The sequence below is a fragment of the Meles meles genome, chromosome 3 (assembly GCF_922984935.1).
Source record: "Meles meles chromosome 3, mMelMel3.1 paternal haplotype, whole genome shotgun sequence".
Taxonomy (NCBI): Eukaryota; Metazoa; Chordata; class Mammalia; order Carnivora; family Mustelidae; genus Meles; species Meles meles.
In genome coordinates, this window is record NC_060068.1 from 71,508,141 (window position 1) to 71,528,370 (window position 20,230).

The 20,230-nt window shown below is 38.7% G+C and overlaps 1 protein-coding gene across 9 annotated transcripts in view; it reads left to right on the plus strand.

Moving 5' to 3' along the window:
- The first annotated feature begins 2,392 nt into the window (after positions 1 to 2,392).
- The window catches only part of CCNH (cyclin H), a 65,532-nt gene continuing 47,694 nt past the window's right edge, over positions 2,393 to 20,230 (plus strand). For 5 of the 9 annotated variants that reach the window (XR_006817639.1, XM_045998776.1, XM_045998779.1 and 2 more), the window contains exons 1-7: positions 2,394 to 2,708; positions 5,146 to 5,268; positions 7,206 to 7,279; positions 8,301 to 8,511; positions 13,244 to 13,407; positions 16,993 to 17,063; positions 19,429 to 19,540. Coding sequence is in view for 8 of the 9 variants with exons in the window: in XM_045998776.1 (XP_045854732.1) it covers positions 2,592 to 2,708; positions 5,146 to 5,268; positions 7,206 to 7,279; positions 8,301 to 8,511; positions 13,244 to 13,407; positions 16,993 to 17,063; positions 19,429 to 19,540 (872 nt within the window). In the remaining variant the exon portion in view is untranslated. Of the gene's footprint in view, positions 2,709 to 2,741; positions 2,848 to 5,145; positions 5,269 to 7,205; positions 7,280 to 8,300; positions 8,512 to 13,243; positions 13,408 to 16,992; positions 17,064 to 19,428; positions 19,541 to 20,230 lie in introns of those variants that run through there. The other 4 variants (XM_045998772.1, XM_045998773.1, XM_045998778.1 and 1 more) reach the window with 3 other exon arrangements.

Genomic DNA, 20,230 nt, shown 5'->3' on the forward strand with positions numbered 1-20,230 from the left:
GATAGTCTTTATTTTTCTCAAAACATTATGATCCCTAGGGCGGAGCCTAAACAAGAGGGAAAATTACCTTAGAGCAAGTGAGAGGGGAGAAATTCCAGGTGTTGTCAAGAGAAACCTGGGCATCAACACATGGATAAGTACAGAGACTGCACCATGACTGGCAGATGACAACTGTTATGCATTGCCTGATCTCAGATTCATAGTCCTTGGTTTTGAGGTAATGCATGCAGTCAAAATATTTAGAGTTCGTCTACAATTACATACTGTAACACAATTTAACAACAGCAGCACAGTAAAGGATTGTGTTTACTTGAAAACTCACTGTAATCCTTCCTGTTAACATTCACTTTCTGGTTAGTGTCTAATGAAATAATCTTTATTTTCAAGTTTTGAATCTTTCTATTTTCTAGAAAGTATAAATTCTGTCTGTTTATTTGAAACATCTCCATCTAGTATCAGGGAAATTGTGATTTAACTGGAGTGGGAAGTAGAGGGGAATTGTCCATGCATTGATAATTTTGAAATTCAGTTCTCCTACTCTTTGAACTTTTACATACATAAAATAAAAAGCATGGAGAGAAGCACTTGCTACTTTTTAGTTGGAATTGGAAATGGAACTAAGGCACCCAGTTCTAAATCCACAGTCTGCCTTCCACTTTAGAAATAGCACGAGGAATAAACTTGTGCTCAATAAGCCCAACAGGGAAATATCACTCAGACATAGTGACTAATGTAGGATCCAGCCTACTCACCTTCATTTCAAAGAAGTCATATGTGAGCCTTAATGTTAGGGCAGCAGTAACAACTTTATTCTGTACCTGGTTAATTTAAATACAATTCTTTATACATCCTCAAAATATGGTCAATGTTCATTTTTTTGTCAATGTTTATTTTTATAGGCTAAGCCTTGTTACAGGTTTTAAAAACAGTTACATCATCAACACCACCTTTTTCAAATTTGTCTTTCTAAATGAACTCTGACACTGAGTAGTTTTACTGTTACCCCTGTGGAAATCCTATTCAGCCATCTCTCCCAAATGCCTACCTTTTGATTCCCCTTTACACGAAACTAGAGTTGTCCAGTGCCTTTCAGAAAAACAAAATAAAAAGAACTGACTCAGTGTACATAACTGTCATGGGTCAAGATCTCATGTACATACTAATTTATCTAAATCACCTCATTTTCTGCCTATCTTCTGAAAACTTTGTTTTGCCCTCAAAATTATTCTTCCCCATTACACAATATTTTAGGGTGCTTACAATCCACTGGACTCATAACTTGCCATGTCCTTCCTCAACATCATCACATCTTCTCCTTTCTCTCTTTTTTTAGCCAATTTACTAGTCCAGATTACCAACATATGTTCTAGGAGTGTCTGGATTTCCAAAGTTATAAACTACAAATATACAAGTTTGAGGTATTCAAATAACTCTGGCAAACTCTACCCTCAGCTGTACCTACCAAAATGAAACAAACAAAAAAACAACTCTCCCTTAAACCTCTAAAAACATTTTCATAGAACACAGAGATACCCTGCCACCTCTTTTTACCTACATAAATTTTACCTATGTAAATACCTAAACTCTCTTCATCTCGTTTTTATCTGCTTTTTGTTTTGAGAAAAACAATTTGCTGTAGGTCAGTCCATCTTTATAACCCCATGTATGATGCACAGAATAAGGTCTGCCCAAATGGGACAAATAACAAAACCAGTAAAGCTTTTTGGAATCAATATAAATTTTGTATCACAAATGCAGTTTTGAAAATACTAGTAATAAAAATTGTGAATCTCTTCGGTATTAACAATGGGTTATTGCAAGTCTCCCTTGGAGCAATAACGAAAATGGGAATTCAAGAAAATCCTAAAGCTACCATATGCAGTGCTTCAGATATGGAAATGGAGTAAGATTGGCTAGTAATCAACCGGGGGAAAAGGACAGGGTGTTTTGAAATAAGTTTTTTGTAATGTTCCAAGCACATTCTTCCGTAAAAGTTCCAGGAATGCTTCTGTCTTAGGACCTTAAGTGGTCTATCTGCCCCCAAATCTCCTCCCTACCCCCCCCCAACCTTTACTTGATGGGCCTACTTACTCCCTCATGCCTTTAAAGCCTTCGCTCCAAAGTCACCTTTTCAGTGAGGCGTACTCTGAACACCCTACTTGAAAGCTGACAATTTCCCAGGTCCTTTGCCCACTTCTGGTAACTCCATGTAAATTGTTCATGTCTGCGTCCATATAACCACACCTTCCTCCTCTTTTGGACATCCCTGACTGTCGCTTCTCCTTTAAATTTTGTCGGGAAGGGGCGGAGCTAGGGCCTAGCCTCACGGAAAGGAGGAGTGTACCGTAGGCTCCGCCCACTTGCCTGCTGGAAGGACCCACGGGTTGTTCTCCTCTTAGTCCGCTCCGGAAACGCGAAAGCAGACGGAAATATCACATGATCTTAACGTCAACGCGCCCGCGCCCGCCGAACGGACGCCCTCGGTTTCCGTGGGCTCGCGTTTATGCCTTAGGTGCCTTTTTCCCCTCACGGCGTTGTGGCGTGTGGGGTCTTTTTTTCCAGACTCCCGGGGCCTGCTATCGGCTTTCGCGATGTACCACAACAGTAGCCAGAAGCGGCACTGGACTTTCGCCAGTGAGGAGCAGCTGGCACGACTGCGGGCCGACGCCAACCGCAAATTCAAATGCAAAGCGGTGGCCAACGGGAAGGTGAGGAGTCTGGCGGCCTCTGAACTCTTGAGCAGCTGCTGCCCACCCCGTTCTCTATCCTGCCTTCTCTGGGACTTCCACACTCCATCTCCGCTGCCCGTTCCTCTGCGGAGTGCGGGGCGTTTTATTTAACAAACAGGCGAGTACTTTGCCAGGTGTTGTGGATACAGAGACCGACAACGCCATTAACGTAGTCAAATGGCAGAGGAGTAATCAGTAACGTGGCGAAGAAAAGACTTGATACCGTAGTGCGGGACTAGAGCTTTTTATTAGTTAAGAGGATACGTAGGGGAAGGCTTTTCCCGGGAGTTGATGGAGAGGGGGTGAGAGGACGTTCCCGGCAGACAGAGCCACAGGTGCAAAGTGGGAGGTCGGAACTTGCAGGGCTGAGGGCGGCTCGGTGGAATGTTCCGGATCGTGTGGCAGAAGCTCAAATAGAGGAGCCTGAGAGGCTGGAGAAGGTATAGACCAGGAGCTTGTAAGCGGAAGTAAGGAGTTTGAGCTTATGATGAGGAGATGGGGAATCTTTGAAAGATTTTAAGTGGGAATTAACCTTTCAGATGCTGTTTTAGAAAGAGATCTCAGGAAACCTGGTGGTGAATGGATTGGAGGGGGCAGGAGACCGTCAGTACCTATTGACTGAAGATGGTTTAGACTTTGGTTCTGCCAGCCAAGTCCTTTCTGTTATAGCTCGCACAAAATAAATAAATAAAAATTTCACTTTTTTTTTTCTTCTAAATTTATTTACTTGACAGAGAGAGAGAGAGAGGGAACACAAGCAGGGGGAGTGGGAGAGAGGGAGAGGCAGGCTTTCCGCTGAGCATGGAGCGTGATGTGAGACTTGATCACTGGACCATGGGATCATGACCTGAGCCAAAGGCAGACATTTAGCAACTGAGCCACCCAGGCGCCCCCCCCCCCCCCCCCGTTTTACTCTTCTTTCACAAGTTCCACCATCCATTGTAGTACAAGCTTCCCTCTAGCAAGGATTCCATGTTTCAGACCTGTTGGTACTGAGCTACTTTTTACATTTAACTCATGTCTGTTTCATACCCCCTGATTCTTGTGCTGCAGGAAGTAGTAAGGACTGTACTGTGTACCAGGCAGTATTCTAAGCATTTAGTAAGTGCTGGCTCGTTTAATCCTCACAACTATCCCATGAGGTAGATGCTGTTATTGTCCTTGCTTTACAGCTGAGGAAACTGAGGTATAGAGTGGTTGAATAACTTTTCAGGACTACATTGCTGGTAAGCAGCAGACCCAGGATTTTGAACCCATTTCTTTTCTGAATCATAATCCCGTGCTGTCTCTATAAAATTAGTTTGATTTAGTATTACTTTCTTTGGCCTAACATTAAAAACAACAGCATAAATTGGTTGGTTTAAAACATCAGAAATTTGTTGTTTCACAGTTCTGGAGACGGAAGTCTAGAATAAAGTCGTTGTCAGAATATTGTGCAGCTTTTAGAGGAGAATCTTTTCCTCTTTCAGCTTCTGGTAACGCTGGGTATTCCTTTGCTTCTCCCTCTCTCTGTGTTTTTATCTTCCCATGTTCTTGTTATAAGGATTCCAGTCATATTGGATTAGGAGCCCATTGTACTCCTGTGTGACCTCAACTTAACTAATTACATTTGTAGAAATTCTTATTTCCAGATAAGGTCACATTCTGAGGTACTGGGGGTTAGGACTTCGGTGTACCTTTTTTTTTTGGTAGTCATAATTAATCCAACAATAACACTGCCTAAGGGGCGCCTGGGTGGCTCATTTGGTTAAGCAACTGCCTTCCGCCCGAGTCATGATCCTGGAGTCCTGGGATCAGGTCCTGTGTTGGGCTCCCTGCTCAGTGGGCAGTCTGCTTCTCCCTCTGACCTTCCCCCTCTCATGTTCACTCTCTCTCTCAAATAAATAAACAAAATCTTTAAAAAAAAAAAAAAAACACTGCCTAGTAGATATTTGTTGTAAAATTGTTGTATTATTAATCATCTAATGTATTCTGTGGAGAGTTTATAAAGACAAATGGGAATATTTTAAGTGTCATAATCATCCTTGAGACACTTGTTGATTTTTACCTCAACCTGTGTGACTTAGTGACTGAGAAAGGGATGTTGAAAGCTTTCCCGTCAATGACAGTATGTATCTTCTTTATTTATAACTGACATCAAACTAGTGAGCGTGCATACCCTCTGTCATGATTATTTTTACCCTAATGAAGCAGATGTCCAGCTGACATTCTAAGAAATTGTGAAATGATGGTATAGTTTTAGTTTAGCAAATATTTCACTAAAACTATTTTGTGTAATAATTAGCAGCTCTATAAAGAGGAAATGACATATGGCAAATTTCCCTTTGGTTGGAGATACAAACTAAACTTAATCTGGACAGAGAAAAGTATTTTAAGAGCATTTCATTGAACTTTTGTTGTAACTTTTGGTCTAAAGGTTCTTCCAAATGATCCAGTCTTTCTTGAGCCTCATGAAGAAATGATGCTTTGTAAATACTATGAGAAGAGATTATTAGAATTCTGTTCGGTGTTTAAGCCAGCAATGCCAAGGTCTGTTGTGGTAAGTTACAATAGTGATAAAGTATAATGCCCTTAGTTGACCTCTGAAATCAGAACTCTTACAAACATGTAACTCAGTTCTCTGCCCACTTTAGGCAAATTTATGTATTCACGTTTTTGTCACTTTATGTATTTTTTTGATCAATTCCTTAACTTAGGAATTCCTGTATCATTTCTTACAAAGTATTTTTATTCTCATTTCATTGTCAAAGGAATTTTGAGATCTGCTAGACAGGTCATAACATCCTCATTTTACAGAGAAAGAAAATACAACTTTCTCTCTAGGTTCCCAACTAATGACCAATAGAACTGGGAGTAGAACATAAACTAGTGCCTTTTCAAATCTGACAAACACATTTGAAATAAGTCATTCATTCATCTTTTGCAGTCAGCTGCCCCAGCTAAAATTCATGCCATAGAAGTTTTTAAACCTTGATTAGGAGATAAACCTGGAGATTTATCTTTGGGTAAAAAATTGTCTTATGTTTGTTTCAGATGTATGGTTCTGAGGATTGCATTTGTGTGGGTGTGGTTACTGTGTTGTGGCAATGGTGAGGAGAAACAGGTAGTTAGAGTTTTGTGGCTATTGGGACTTAATGCACTATCCTTGAAATTGTTCCTTTAGTGTGTATTCTTATTTATTGAACATAAACTGAGGTTGAAAAGCTGAAAGATAAAAGAGGAGGATTATAAAACATTTTTTCATAATTATCTTACAGGTTTGCTGTGAATATCAAATATGAAGGTCTGAAGTGAAAGTCTATCTTAACTTTTAAAGTTATATGGAGTGAATAACTTATGATTCAATAGAGAATAACACCCCAGGAAGTAATCTCCATTTTTAAAGTTGAAAAAAATTGAGGTGTATTGAAAATACCAAGTTCAAAAATATTCATAGTGGTTTTTTTTTGTTTTGTTTTGGGTTTTTTAGTTTACCTGACCTTCTTCTGAGAGATGAAAGATTTATAAAGAATTTTAGGTGGACTTAACTAGTTATCTCTAGATTTGGTTCCATGTTTTTCTGATAAAAGAACTATAACATAATAATAATTTATTACTGAATTTTTTCAGACGAAGAAACTGAATTCTTGCATGAACGTCTTTGTGGAATATGTCTTTTATAACATGCTTATGAAAAACTAATGAAGTTTTGTTGTTTTGTTGCACATAAAATGACAAAGCTAAACATTTAAAATATTTAAAAGGAAACTTTTTTTAACTTAAAATAGATAAACATCTGTTCATTGGTTCTAGCCAAATGACATGGTTAAAAGTACAGGCCGGTCTTAGTTGAATCCATCCCTATTCCTTATTATATGTGTGACCCAAAACAAGACAGTTAACTTACTGATGGTCAGTTTCCTTCTCTGTAAAGTGGAGATAGCCATACCTCACCAAGCTGTTGCAAGGATTAAAACAAGATGATAGCTTGATGCTTGGCACAGAGTCTGGCCCATGGGATTCAGTCAGTAAAATGGTAGGTGCTGTTTCTACTGTTTAAATGATCATAGTTCTATTGCACAGATCCAAAGTGGATTTAGAGAGAAAGCTTACTGCCCCAACTGTGTTAATTCTGTCAATTTTTTCCACAAGATTGACTGGTTAAGCTGTGAATATTTGTATGTTTCTCCTTGATTTTTTTTCTAATCTAGCTGGTGTACAAACACACACACAAACTTTTTAAAAGTAAGTCAGTGACCATAGGAAGGGTAACCAGGGTGAGTGAGGAAAGACAACAAAGGGTCTTTTGGCTGTAACATTTCCATGGTAATTCATCACAATTTATTTTATTAAAAAAGAACTAAGAAGTTTTTGGTATTTTGTATGGGTAACTTTTTCAAAGAAACCTTTGCATGAATTAGTTTAAAAAAATGTTTTAAATAAAATTTAACATGTATGTGTCACTAGATTCTGATAATATATTATTTTTAATCTTAGGGTACAGCTTGTATGTATTTCAAGCGTTTCTATCTTAATAACTCAGTAATGGAATATCATCCCCGGATAATAATGTGAGTATAATTCTAATTTACTGATTTTCATTTAAGAAAACCTTTATTTGGGTGGATAAAATGACTTCTTAATAAAGGGTAAATAGAGTTGCATTCTGTTCTGAACTTATAACTATCCTTATACTCCTTATATATCTGTAATACTACCCTCCCTGTAATACTGATGGCATCTGAACTTCAACTTGTCCATATTCAAATTCTGCTTTTCTCAAACTAACTTTCCTAATATCTCTTTCTGTTAGTGGTACCTTTCTTCTCTTTGTTGCTCCAAGAATCATTTGTGGTACCTCCTCTCTTTCTGTATCAATCGGTTTACAATTTTTATAGCTCCAGATTCATTTCAGTTGAACAAAGGTCCATTGAAAATAAAGATGAAGCTAGTATGAGATTCATCAAAGAGCTTGCTCTCAATCACATTGTCCCTGTTTATTTTCTCCCTTCTTCATTTTCTTTTCTACCAGTCTAGGTCAGGTCCTCGTTACTTCCAATCTTGATTTTTGTGGTAATTTTATTACTAGATGCTCACTCTGAAATTTATGGTAGTAGCCGTGAGAGTTTCATAGGTTGCCGAGGTAATAATCTCTATTGAAATGCCTTCAGAGATTTTACTGATGGCCTTCCACAGTCTTCCTTTAACCCACCTGTCTTCCCTGGCTTCCCCTGCTTTCTTCCATCTGTGTATACCGTTCTCTTCTTCCATCTACATTTCATGATTAAAAGTGATCTTATTCTGCAGTTATTTTTCCAGATGTTTATGTTGAACTATATGAAACTGCCATAAGTCAATAATGGTTGAATGCTGTGACAAGATTATACAGTTCATCCTATTACAGTCTTCTAATGGATAAAAGCTTGAACAGAAATCTTTTTTTTTTTTTTTTAATAAATTTCCTGCAATGTCTAGCATAGTCACTTGTTAATATTAGGCATTTTTAGAACTTATTTTGATTAATAAAATATTCAGATACTTCTTAAAGTATGTAGAGATCCCATTCCCATCCCTTTATTTTTTCTCCTCTAGGCTCATTTGCGCATTTTTGGCCTGCAAAGTAGATGAATTCAATGTATCTAGTCCACAGTTCGTTGGAAATCTGCGGGAGAGTCCTCTTGGACAAGAAAAGGCACTTGAACAGATTTTGGAATATGAACTACTACTTATACAGCAACTTAATTTCCACCTTATTGTCCACAATCCATATAGACCGTTTGAGGGCTTTCTCATTGATTTAAAGGTAATCTTGTTGATAGAAAAAATAAACTATTAGAATATACACCTTTGCCAGTTCGTTAACCAGAAAAATCAAAATTTCATTATTACTTGTAATCATCCTAGTTGTTATAACATAAACTCATCTGAAATGTGAGTTCAGCTTGGACCTCTGGTGCTATAGTTCTCAAATTTCAGTGCCATCTGGAAGGTTTGTTAACTCAGATTGTTGGGCTGCAGTTCCAGAGCTGCTCATTTAGTCGATCTGCAGATACTTGTCTAAGAACTCTAATGAGGACCACTGTCAGTTTAGAGTAATGCTTTTGAAGACTTAAGTTAATTCTTCTAACTCTGAAGTATACTGCCATGGGTCTCATTTAAAGAACCACATTAATTTTAACTAGAATATTGCAAAGTGATTACCATATTTAGTGCATTGTGAACTTGAATCAATAGGGAGGTATCAAAAATATAACAAAATAAGCATTGACAAAAGCAACTCAAGTTGTTTTGTTTGGACCCTGAAAGGGGACTTGGATAGTGTGACTGAAGTCAAAATGGAAGTCAAAACCTGGTTCATTCATATCAGTTGAGCGGCCAGATTTGGGTATGTACCATATGCCAAAACATTGTGCTTAAGGATTTAGAACAGCCTCAACTTTCATAGGTCTTATAGTCTAATGGGAATGGTAATCATATATCCAGTGTGCTAAGTGCCATAGAAGGAAAGATACAGGATACTTTAGAACGGGATGGCAGATTGAGAGGAAAAGATAGTTGTGAGAAAGGGTCATTTAGAGTGAAAATCAGAGCAAGAGGAAGAATTCGGTAGTAGAAGAACATCCCAATTAGAGAGACTTCTTTGGTCAAAGGTCCAGATTGAAGAAACTGTGGTGCACTAAAGAACCTAAATGGAGCTTAGAGATAGAGGAGGAAGACTGCCACGGAGTGCCGCCTGAGTGGAAGGTAGAGTCCTGGACTGTGGAGGTGATATTAAGGATTTCAAATAGAGCAACAGGACCAGCATAAGGCTTAAGTCTGGGCAGCGGTGTAGTTTGCAGTTTAAAAAAATCCTGTTGGCAAGCTCTTGCATCAGTCTGTGGCAGCTATTTATTGCACATATGTATGTGTCAGGCGTAATATGGAGAATGGATTAGAATCAGTGAACAGATACCAGTAAGATGCTGTTAAGAGTAGTCCAGGCACAAATGGATAAAGAAGATATGGTTCATATATACAATGGAGTATTATGCCTCCATCAAAAAGGATGAATACCCAACTTTTGTAGCAACATGGACGGGACTGGAAGAGATTATGCTGAGTGAGATAAGTCAAGCAGAGAGAGTCAAGTATCATATGGTTTCACTTACTTATGGAGCATAACAAATAACATGGAGGACATTGGGTGAAGGAGAGAAGTAGTTGGGGGAAATCGGAGTGGGAGATGAACCATGAGAGACTGTGAACTCTGAGAAACAAACTGAGGGTTTTGGAGGGGAGAAGTGGGGGCGGGGGGTGAGCCTGGCAGTGGGTATTAAGGAGAGCATGTATCACAGGGAGCACTGGGTGTGGTGCGTAAACAATAAATCTTGGAACACTGAAAAAATAAAATTAAAAAAAAAAAATAGTAGTCCAGGCAAAAGACGGTGGTTGGTTTGACTTACAGTGGCTGTGTGTACAGAGAGAGCTTCCTGGACTTAAGAGATACTAGTCAGAATCACTAGAGCCTGAGGATTGATTTCATAAAGAGATTGAGAACAGAGGAAGAACCCCCAGGTTTCTGGCCTAAGCATATAGGTAATGGTGGTTCACTCCCTGATACAGAAAACACTGGCAGAGAATAGATTTGTTGATAGTGGAGGGTTCAGGGTTGATGAATCTGGTTTGAGACATAATTTCCGATTCCTGCAAGCATCAAGTGTGTCTGGAGGTGGGAGAAGATGGCAAAGCTTTAGGTATAGATTTGGGTGTTGTTGCTCCTGGAAAATTTAAAGTGGACTGGCCCAGAGGACCATTTAAAGGGTAGAGAAGGGTACCTGGGTGGCTCAGTCAGGTAAGCATCCACCTCTTGGTTTCAGATCAGGTGATGATTTCAGCATCATGAGATCAAGCGGCACTGTTGCTCTGCGAGCATGGAGTCTGCTCAAGATTCTCTCCCTCCACTTCTGCCCCACCCCTATTCTCACACTCACGCCAAAAAATAAATTATTTTCAATAAGTAAATGGTAGTTAAGAGAAATATAAGAAGCTATTAAGGAGACGGAAGAATATCCAGAGAGGTAGGACTTCTGGAAAAGTGAGGTAGAATACTTTTACAAGTACACGTCACTCTCCAATCCTGTTCAGAATTCAGGCAAAATAGAAGCAAAAGGATAATGTTTGCTGGATTTAGTGCCAGAAGGGTCATTGTGATTTTTGTGAAATTAATCTCCATTGAATGTGGAAGAAGAAAGCGGATTGGAGCCAGTTGGGGAATAGATAGCAGGTGAGAAAACACGTATTTATAACCTGGATTAAACAGTTTGATTTTTGAAGTGGGAAAACATGATTGATTGAGAAGTTGGGGGAACTCCTAGAAATAGATGAGAGATGGTTTTCGTGTTTTGTTTTGTGGAAGAAACTGATGTGGAGAGCTAGTAATGAGAGAAAGCTTAAAGGAAGAAGTGAAAAATAAGTAGCTCAAGTTTGTCTCTGGAGTAAAGTGGAAGGGACTGGCATGGGATTCAAAGCAAAGTATAATTGGCCTTGAGAGAATAATAGCTCTCTGAACAGAGGGATAGAGGAAAGCATGGGTTGAGGACCGTATTATGCCTGGGGACTGGTGCTGACAGGAAATGGAGTGTCTTTCTTTGTTAAAGGCAGAGATCATTTACAGAGAGTGATGGAGTTTCTGAAAATTACCAGAGACATTGAGACAGGTGGAAAATGTTGTACACAGTCAGTGACAAGTGGGAGAACAAATTTTCTATGAATATTATCATAGTTAGGCAGTGTTGAGAGCCCTCCTAAAGTCTGTGAACTTGAATTCATAGTAATAGTACTAGACCCCTTGGTGGTATTGTTTTCTGTTCCAACACCCAGAATTGTGGATATAGTTACAAAGCGGAAGATTGCTTGAATTCAGCCATTGTTAAAGTTTTGTCTGAAATATGTTGGCAGCATATTGGGTCAGGGAATTCTGGAGGGAAGTGAGGATGAGCAGACACTGGTGAGTGGGAGCAAGTAGACAGATAAAGGGATAAAGGACCAAAGGATCTGAGGAGGAAGTTGGGGAATAGCTGTGAAGTAACTGAGCAAATATATTGGGGGAAAGGAGTATCGTGGTCATAGTGGATTGCCTGAATTTCTCAAAACAGAGGTCAGGCGTTTCTGGATAATACGACATGGGTGTGACTATACAGTTGACTCAGGGTATCTTTTTGAGTGTAGAAGAGATTTTTTTAGTGCCTTGGGACTTGAATGTGGATATCTGAAATACATCTAAGGGTTTAGGATTTAGAGCTCAGTGTAGGAAGAGTTTTCAGAGAATATGGGCTCATCTATTTCTTGGGCATATTCTAAAAGTAATTCTGTAATCGAGCCAACTCCATTTCCATTTACTTCCCAAAAGTAAATTTTAAGTAGCAGAAATTTCAAATGTAGATGAGGTGGTGCTTTGATTCCTAAATGGCTGAATTCCAGCTGAATCCAACGTGGATTGCCAGGGAAGCCTTTACCTTGGGATGTGCCTTTCTTAGGTCAGCTTCAAATATCTCTTCCCCTTCCTCCTCAGGTTGAAAAGGACAAAGAGAGGGATTAACGTAAATTAGAACAGTGCCAAGTCCTATACTGGGAGCTTTAGATAAATTATCTTAAAGCATATATTTCTTATTATGAGTTGTGATTTAAAAAGTTTAGGGGCACCTGGGTGGCTCAGTGGGTTAAGCCTCTGCCTTCGGCTCAGGTCTTGATCTCAGGGTCCTGGGATCAAGCCCCACATTGGGCTCTCTGCTCAGCGGGGAGCCTGCTTCCCCCCGCCCCCGCCTGCCTCTCTGCCTGCTTGTGATCTCTCTGTCTGCCAAATAAATAAATAAAATCTTTAAAAAAAAAAGTTTGAAAGTCACTAAGGAAAAGCAGATTCTTTAAACATGCAGAATTTAATGATTACACTTTTGATACATTCTGATGCTGAATACAAAACAATCTTAGATGGAAAGATTAAGCTGAGGTATTACTTTTTTTTTTTTTTTTAAGATTTATTTATTAGTTGGGGTGCCTGGGTGGCTCAGTCGTTGAGCATTTACCTTCAGCTCAGGTCATGATCCAGGGTCCTGGGATCAAGCCCCGCATTGGGCTCTCTGTTCAGTGGGGAGCCTCCTCCCCTCTCTCTCTGCCTGCCTTTCTACCTACTTGTGATCTGTGTCTGTCAATAAATAAATAAAATCTTAAAAAAAAAAGAAGATTTATGTGTTAGAGCGTACATGAGTAGGGGGAGTGGGGAGAGGGGAGGGCCAGAGGGAAATAATCTCGGGCAGACTCTCTGCTGAGCAAGCATTGTGCTCCACAGGGGACTCAGTCCCAGGACCCTGAGATCGTGACCTGAGCCGAAATCAAGAGTAGGTGTTTAACCAATGCAGACAGCCAGGCACCCCTGGGGTGTTACTTTTATAAATAAAAGAATCCTGTATTAAGCATTTTCTTGTTAATATAAATATTTTTGAACTATTATTATTGCATTAACTCTCAGAAGTGATAACATTTGCAAACTTTCTTTCTAGACTCGCTATCCCATGATGGAGAATCCAGAGATGTTAAGAAAAACGGCTGATGACTTTCTTAATAGAATTGCATTGACGGATGCTTACCTTTTATACACACCTTCCCAAATTGCCCTGACTGCCATTTTATCTAGTGCATCTCGAGCAGGAATTACTATGGAAAGGTATTAATCTGTGTTTTGACTTTGATCAGACTCAGTTTATCCCTTTCTGGAGAGTGAATTTTTAAGTGCTATTCAGTTTGTGACTTTGTCCTTTATACGTACTGTGTTTCAGAGGGTTGGTGAGGGTGACAGAAGAAATGAAATGACCTTTTATATATTTTTTAAGATTATTTTTTTAAATGTTTATTTTTTAAGATTGATTTATTTGAGAAAGAGAGCAAGAGTGCATAAGTAGGGGGAAAAGGGCAGAGGGAGAGCCAATGTGGGGCTTGATCCCAGGACCCTGCAATCATGAGCTGAGCCAAAGGCAGATGCTTAAGGGACTGAGCCACCCAGGTGCCCCGTCAGCTTTTAAAAGAAATCTTTAAAAATTGAGTGTCTTTGAGCTGAGAGGATCCATTTTATGACCAATGTAGAAGGAAATCAGGTGATCCTGGAAAGACTGATAGAGCTGTCTGTAAAGAGTGAACGGAGAAGTTTTGTGAACTTTAAGCAACACGTGCACGGCAAATATGTTTGCCTGATTTATTGTTATTCTCCTGCTGTGGAGCCTGTGTGGCATGTGGCTTTCAGTAAAGATCTGTTGAATGAGTAATGCTTCAGGGGATGTCCATATGAATTGCACCTGAGCTGTAGACACCTATAGCTGATGCATAAATGCACAGTGAGAACCGGGCTTTGAGACAAGCCCTTTACCTGAATTAACCTTACTTGACTCTCTGCAGTGTCTTGTGCACAGATTAATTAAACACTGTTTTCATACTGATTTGTAACTGAAGCACAGGCTAGTAGCAAATTAGATTTTGTAAATTTTTATAATTTCTTTGTGACATTTAAAGGCCTGATCTTAGTCCTAGAAAAATCTGAGAAAGATAAGATTTTCTAAACTTATATTGTTCTCCATGTCTGTAATCCCCTCATCCAGAATTTCAAAATCCATTGATAATGGTGGTAGCAAACATGAACAGATGTGATTTAGTCTTTATTCAGCTTAATGGGAGTGTTTATGTGTTTCTTTATAGAAATACGAATATGCTGGTAACAGGCTACATCCCCTGACATCACTGCATTGTTGCACATTTCTTGGTACTTTCCCTAGGTTCCCTTTCCAAAACTTGAACAGTTTATGAATTTCAAAACAAATGCAAGATAAGGGATTGTGGGCTTGTTTTTGTTTTTTTTTTTTTTTTTAAAGATTCCATTTATTTATTTGACAGAGAGAGATCACAAGTAGGCAGAGAGGCAGGCAGAGAGAGTGAGAGGGAAGCAGGCTCCCCGCCGAGCAGAGAGCCCGATGCGGGACTCGATCCCAGGACCCCGAGATCATGACCCAAGCCGAAGGCAGTGGCCCAAACCACTGAGCCACCCAGGCGCCCCTGTGGGCTTGTTTTTAATTCAATTCATGGTATGCCTCTTCTCCACAAACACAGCTCACCAAATGTACATAAATATATACTTTTAATCCGTAAGTGATCTATATCTCCATTTATTTAACTAAGCAAAACTTTGTCAGGTGCCTTCTCTGTACCATGCACTGTACTGTTAGAATGAATAAAGCTATCAGTCCTTGTTCTAGTTAGGAAAGATGGCAGATTATTGATATCTATGGAGTATAGATGTGAAGCTTCCATTCTCTAAGAAAGCCTCTTTTCTACGAGTCAGATAGCCATATGTCTGATTAGAAGCATCATATCCAATGCCGTGTGTATGCAGATTCTCCAGTGGTAAGATTCTTACAGAGAGGGATGAAGTTTATGTCATCTTGGAAGTGTAGTTATAATTTCAGATAGCTGAAACTGAAATTGTGGTAACTTGGGCTCATGACAAATTAAATACACTTTTGAATTTCCCAGGGACTATGAAGAGTTGGGCATTTTTTTTCCTCTGAGTAAGTATTTGTAAATCATTCTTAACTTCTGATTTACTTTGCAAACTCTGGGGACACATTGGCATTGCCTTTACATGTATTGCTGGTTTCAGAAAGGGAAGGCCCTTGTCCTATTATATTCTGGGTGACGCTTTAGATTAATACTCATAGGATGTTCTTTTGTTAGTTCTGAGTTGTCTTTTACTAGATTTCAAGATTTATTTTTCATCTCCTAGCTTGACTTCTAAATATTCCTGCTTGCTTATGGATTTTTTTAATCAAAATATTAAAATTCTAATTCAGTATTGAGATTGAGTTGCTAACTTAAAGGTTTGTTGAGGCAGAGTCTAGTCAGCTAACTCTTAGAACTAAATGTTTTGCTCTTATGTTTAAGAAATGAAAAAGAGTAAAAGGAGACAAAATGCCTTAAGTGTGAGGGTTTGGGAGAAAAAGGAAAGGAAAAGACTAATAGTTATTTTGAATTACTGATAACCAGAAATGTATTAATTGTTAAAGGAGATGTTGATTCTTGTATCTAAAATTAATTCCCATCATAGATGATGAATTGTTAACATCAAACTTAGCTACCAAAACTTATGCAGTATCATTTAAATAATCTGGATGGTTTAAAAGAAGGCAACAAAATTTCCTTTAAAATTGTCTGTTTTAACTGTATTTCACCATTTATTCATTTTGCTGTTTTTCAGAGAAATTAATAATTTCTTTCTACTTGTTTGAAAGATTACTTATGCCTTCACAGTCTGTTCACTTGGGCTTTTATCAATTATATATCAAGTTCAGAATAGCTAAATATTTAAATACAGAAATTATTTTCATGCTGCTACCATTGGTTGCCAGAAAAACGATAATGAGGCTTTATATCCATTTATGGAAAAGTATTGATACTTTGATTTAATAGATGTAATAGATTTGCAAAACATGAGGATATTCTTTTTTTTTTTTTTTTCCCCCAAAAGATATATTTATTTGACAGAGACAACCAGAGAGGGAACCCAAGTAGGGGGAGAAACAGGCTCCCGGCTGAGCAGAACGCCTGATGCGGGAGTCAGTCCCAGGACTCTGGGATCATGACCCAAGCCAAAGGGAGACGCTTAATGACTGAGCCAACCAGGCACCCCAAAGCATGAGGATATTCTTAACTGGTTTGAATACCTATTAGTCCCAAGAAGAGCACCTATAGTTAACTTGCTATTAAGGGAAGAGAGAATCCTTACTAGTACCATATTCTAGCTCTGCTGCTTCCTAGCTTTATGACTTTGGGCAAGGGACAAGATCATGACTTGTCTGTGCCTGTGACTCACATTGCTCAAACTGCTCAATTAAATTATTCAGATTGTAAAATAAAGTTAGATTCGTAGAGTTTATATATTAAAACATTTAACAGTAGTAACAGTCAATACTTGAAATGTTGTATTCATAACCATTTTCCCTCTGAGAGTTTATATATTACAAAATTTAGGCAAAATAATTTGGACATTAAACGTCTTTTAAACTAAGTTGTATTAAATCCTTAAGACTATAAAAGAGTATATAGTTTTGTGGAGTTTGAAGTATTGTTTTTTAATACTTTTAATATAAATTAATTTTAAAATTGCCCTTGATGAAATGAATGTGGGGGAAACTAATTTATGATGTCATGTTTCTCAAGATGCGGTGTGTGTTCAGTAGATTAAAATGCTTTTTCCTTTTTCTACCAGTTATTTGTCAGAAAGTCTGATGCTGAAAGAGAACAGAACTGGCTTGTCACAGTTACTAGATATAATGAAAAGTAAGTAAAACAGGACACTTTATAAAATGTTCTTCTATTACGAAGCTACTTTCTAAATATCATCTTGATATTTAACTTCAGGGATCAATCATATAGATTGTTTAGATTTACTTTCATTGGTTTACTGGATCATGGAGGCATTAAGGCTACATTCATCGGTGGAGAACAAGCAGAGCGATCATGAAAGGAAGTAGTTTGTACACATAGAGAACTTATTAGGAAAGTGAAAATAGAAGATTCAGAAAGGGTTAAGGTTTAAAACAGTCCTTTTGAAGTATACACAGATATATGACAGGCACAGGAAAAGATCTAAAGGAAACCAAATTAAGGATAATACTTAAATTTGGAGTTGTTTTGTAATCAGCTTTAATTAGTTCCCATTATTTGCTAGTCATGTTGGTATTACAAAAGTCGTGGTTCTCCACTGGGTGTGATTTTTGCAATGTCTGGGACACTTTTGGCTGTCAGAACTTTAGGGGGTTGGGGAGTGGCTAGTACTCACATCTAGTTGGTAGAAGAATGTTCCTAAACATCTTACCATTCAGTGTAGCCCCTTGACAAGCTGAAGAATGACTCCCCAAAGATACCCATGTCCTAATCCCTAGAAACCATGAATGTTACCTTAGAAAGTTACAGTTTGAAGATCTTGAGATGGATATCCTGGATATCCAGGTCACAGGCATCTTTATTAAGGAAAGGCAGAGGAAGGTTTGACAGAAAAGACAAAACACAGAGAAAGATTTGAGATGCAAACCTTAAAAATTGGAGTGATACGGCCACAGGCCAGGGGATGCTGGGAGCCAGAAGCTGGAACAGGAAGGAATGGATTTCCCCCTAGAGCCTCCAGAGGGAATGGGGCTCTGCTAACATTTTGATATTGGCCCAGTGAAACTGATTTCAGACTCCGGGGCTTCAGAACTGTTGAGAGGAGAATCCATTTCTGTTGTTTCAGGACTTACTGAGCTTAGAGTAATTTTTAATAGCTGACTAAGAAAACAAATATAGCCTCTCACAGTGAAGAATTTTCCAGCCCAAACTGTTGGCAGTGCCAGTGTTGAGAAACCCTGTCTTAATGGGTGAGTGGAGATTACCCACCCCTCTCCTTCCTTCATTCTTGCCTGTGTATCACTGAAGGCTCATGGCTACTAAGCATTAGAGTTAAAAGTCATCTGTGTTTGTCTCTCTCGTGTTTGTGCTACTTGTCCTTGTTAACTATGTAGCTGAAATACTGGGAAAGCCAATGAAATACGAGATTAAAAATCATGATCTTGGATGAGGGTAGTGAATGTATGTTTTATATTTCAGAAGGTAAGCTGTTTCAGGGCATGTAAATAACATTTCTTGATTCTCTGCTTGAAATGATCTTGAGGGCTTCCTTCAATTGGGAGTGATGGATTTGTGATTTATGAATCATAAAACTGTAGGTCTTCAGTTTCACCACTAGAGGGTGCACTTCCAATGCTGTGATTCGGCCAGAGATCTTAGGATCACGGATTTAGTAGGTAAAACAAGCCTTAAAAATAACCCACTGTGCTCATCATACAACTAACAGCTTTTGACTGATTTCTTCTCAGTTCCTTCATTTGACTCCACTTGTTTTAAATGAAGAATAGCTTTTGACAAAACACTTAGAGCTATAACAATATTAAGGTATCTTATTCGTAAGTTTTTAGAGCAAAGATAATTAAGCCACAAGTATTAATTCAGTTGAAAAACACTGCTTTGTTTACAGTCCAGCAAGCTCTGCCTGTTTGGCACATGTGGCTGGCTAATAATAAGCCCTGGATCTCTCATCATTCCCCTAAAAATTCTTGAGACTTACATTCTTTGGTTTATTGTAGTTGAATAATACAAACAGACCAGGGGAGAGGACATTTTGTTTTCTTGGGTGATGCTTTATTGTCTAAGTGCTGTATTTTTTTGAAGCAAAGGATCACTGACACATTTTTACTAAGTGTCCTCCCTTTATTACATGTCACCTAATAATGGTTTCCTTTGTAAATACAGTCATTGGGCCACCATCTGTAGCACAGAATGTTATAAATACAGCTGGCTGAGAACAAAGGATGTTCACTGAATCATGGATTTTTAAAGCCTTATATCTGAAAAAGTGACCATGGTGGGATTTGGAAAAAGTATTGACTAGATTGTAGAACATGCTTCTTTTTATATGGGCTAAGCAGGAGACCACTATAATTACTTGAAGTATTTACTGGATTTTAATGCAGAACATTGCAAATGCTGATAATAATCACATTTCAAGAGTTTTGTTATTGTTCCCATAGTAAGTTGGGAAAATACTCAGCTCCCTTACAGGAACAGGACTTTTTATTATCAAGTATGAATCTTTTTTATCTCCACATAGGTATGAGAAACTTGGTAAAAAAATATGAGCCACCCAGATCTGAAGAAGTTGCTGTTCTGAAACAGAAGTTGGAGAGATGTCACTCTGCTGAGCTTGCCCTTAATGTAATTACGTAAGTAGGTGGGGGTGTTATTTAAGGATGGATATAATTGTTCTTGAGGCTAGCTCATCCTAAAGTCACTTAATTGGTGAATGTTTGCTTTTGTGGGGAAAAAATGATTACCCATTAAGTTGGGTTGTCTTTAATTGAGTGGACATCTCTAACGGGATTAAACACCAGACAGTAGTTTGGCTTTCATAATACCATTCTCCTCGTTTGACTATTGTATTCTTTGGCTTGCAGGCCCTGTCCATTACTTCTCATGGGACCTCTAGAGTCTTCCTAGGGAATCTCCAAACCTCTTACTGTCTTTTAATATTTGGGTTCTTTGGGGCACCTGGGTGGCTCAGCGGGTTAAAGCCTCTGCTTTCAGCTCAGGTCATGATCCCAGGTCCTGGGATCGAGCCCCACATCGGGCTCTCTGCTCGGCAGGGAGCCTGCTTCCTCCTCTCTCTCTGCCTACTTGTGATCTCTGTCAAATAAATAAAATCTTTAAAAAAAAATTGGGTTCTTTGCAGGTCTGGTATCTTGTCTGAGAGAACAAGTATACTGTTTCAGATTTACTTCTGTTAGCTAGAGCAGGGAAAGTTGGCCTGTTTTCTTTCAGGGATGAACTTTAAACTGAAGACAGATTAAGTAGGAAAATGTGCTGTTGGGTATTTTCTTGGCAGCCATAAGGAACACCTTTAAGGTCGCTCACTG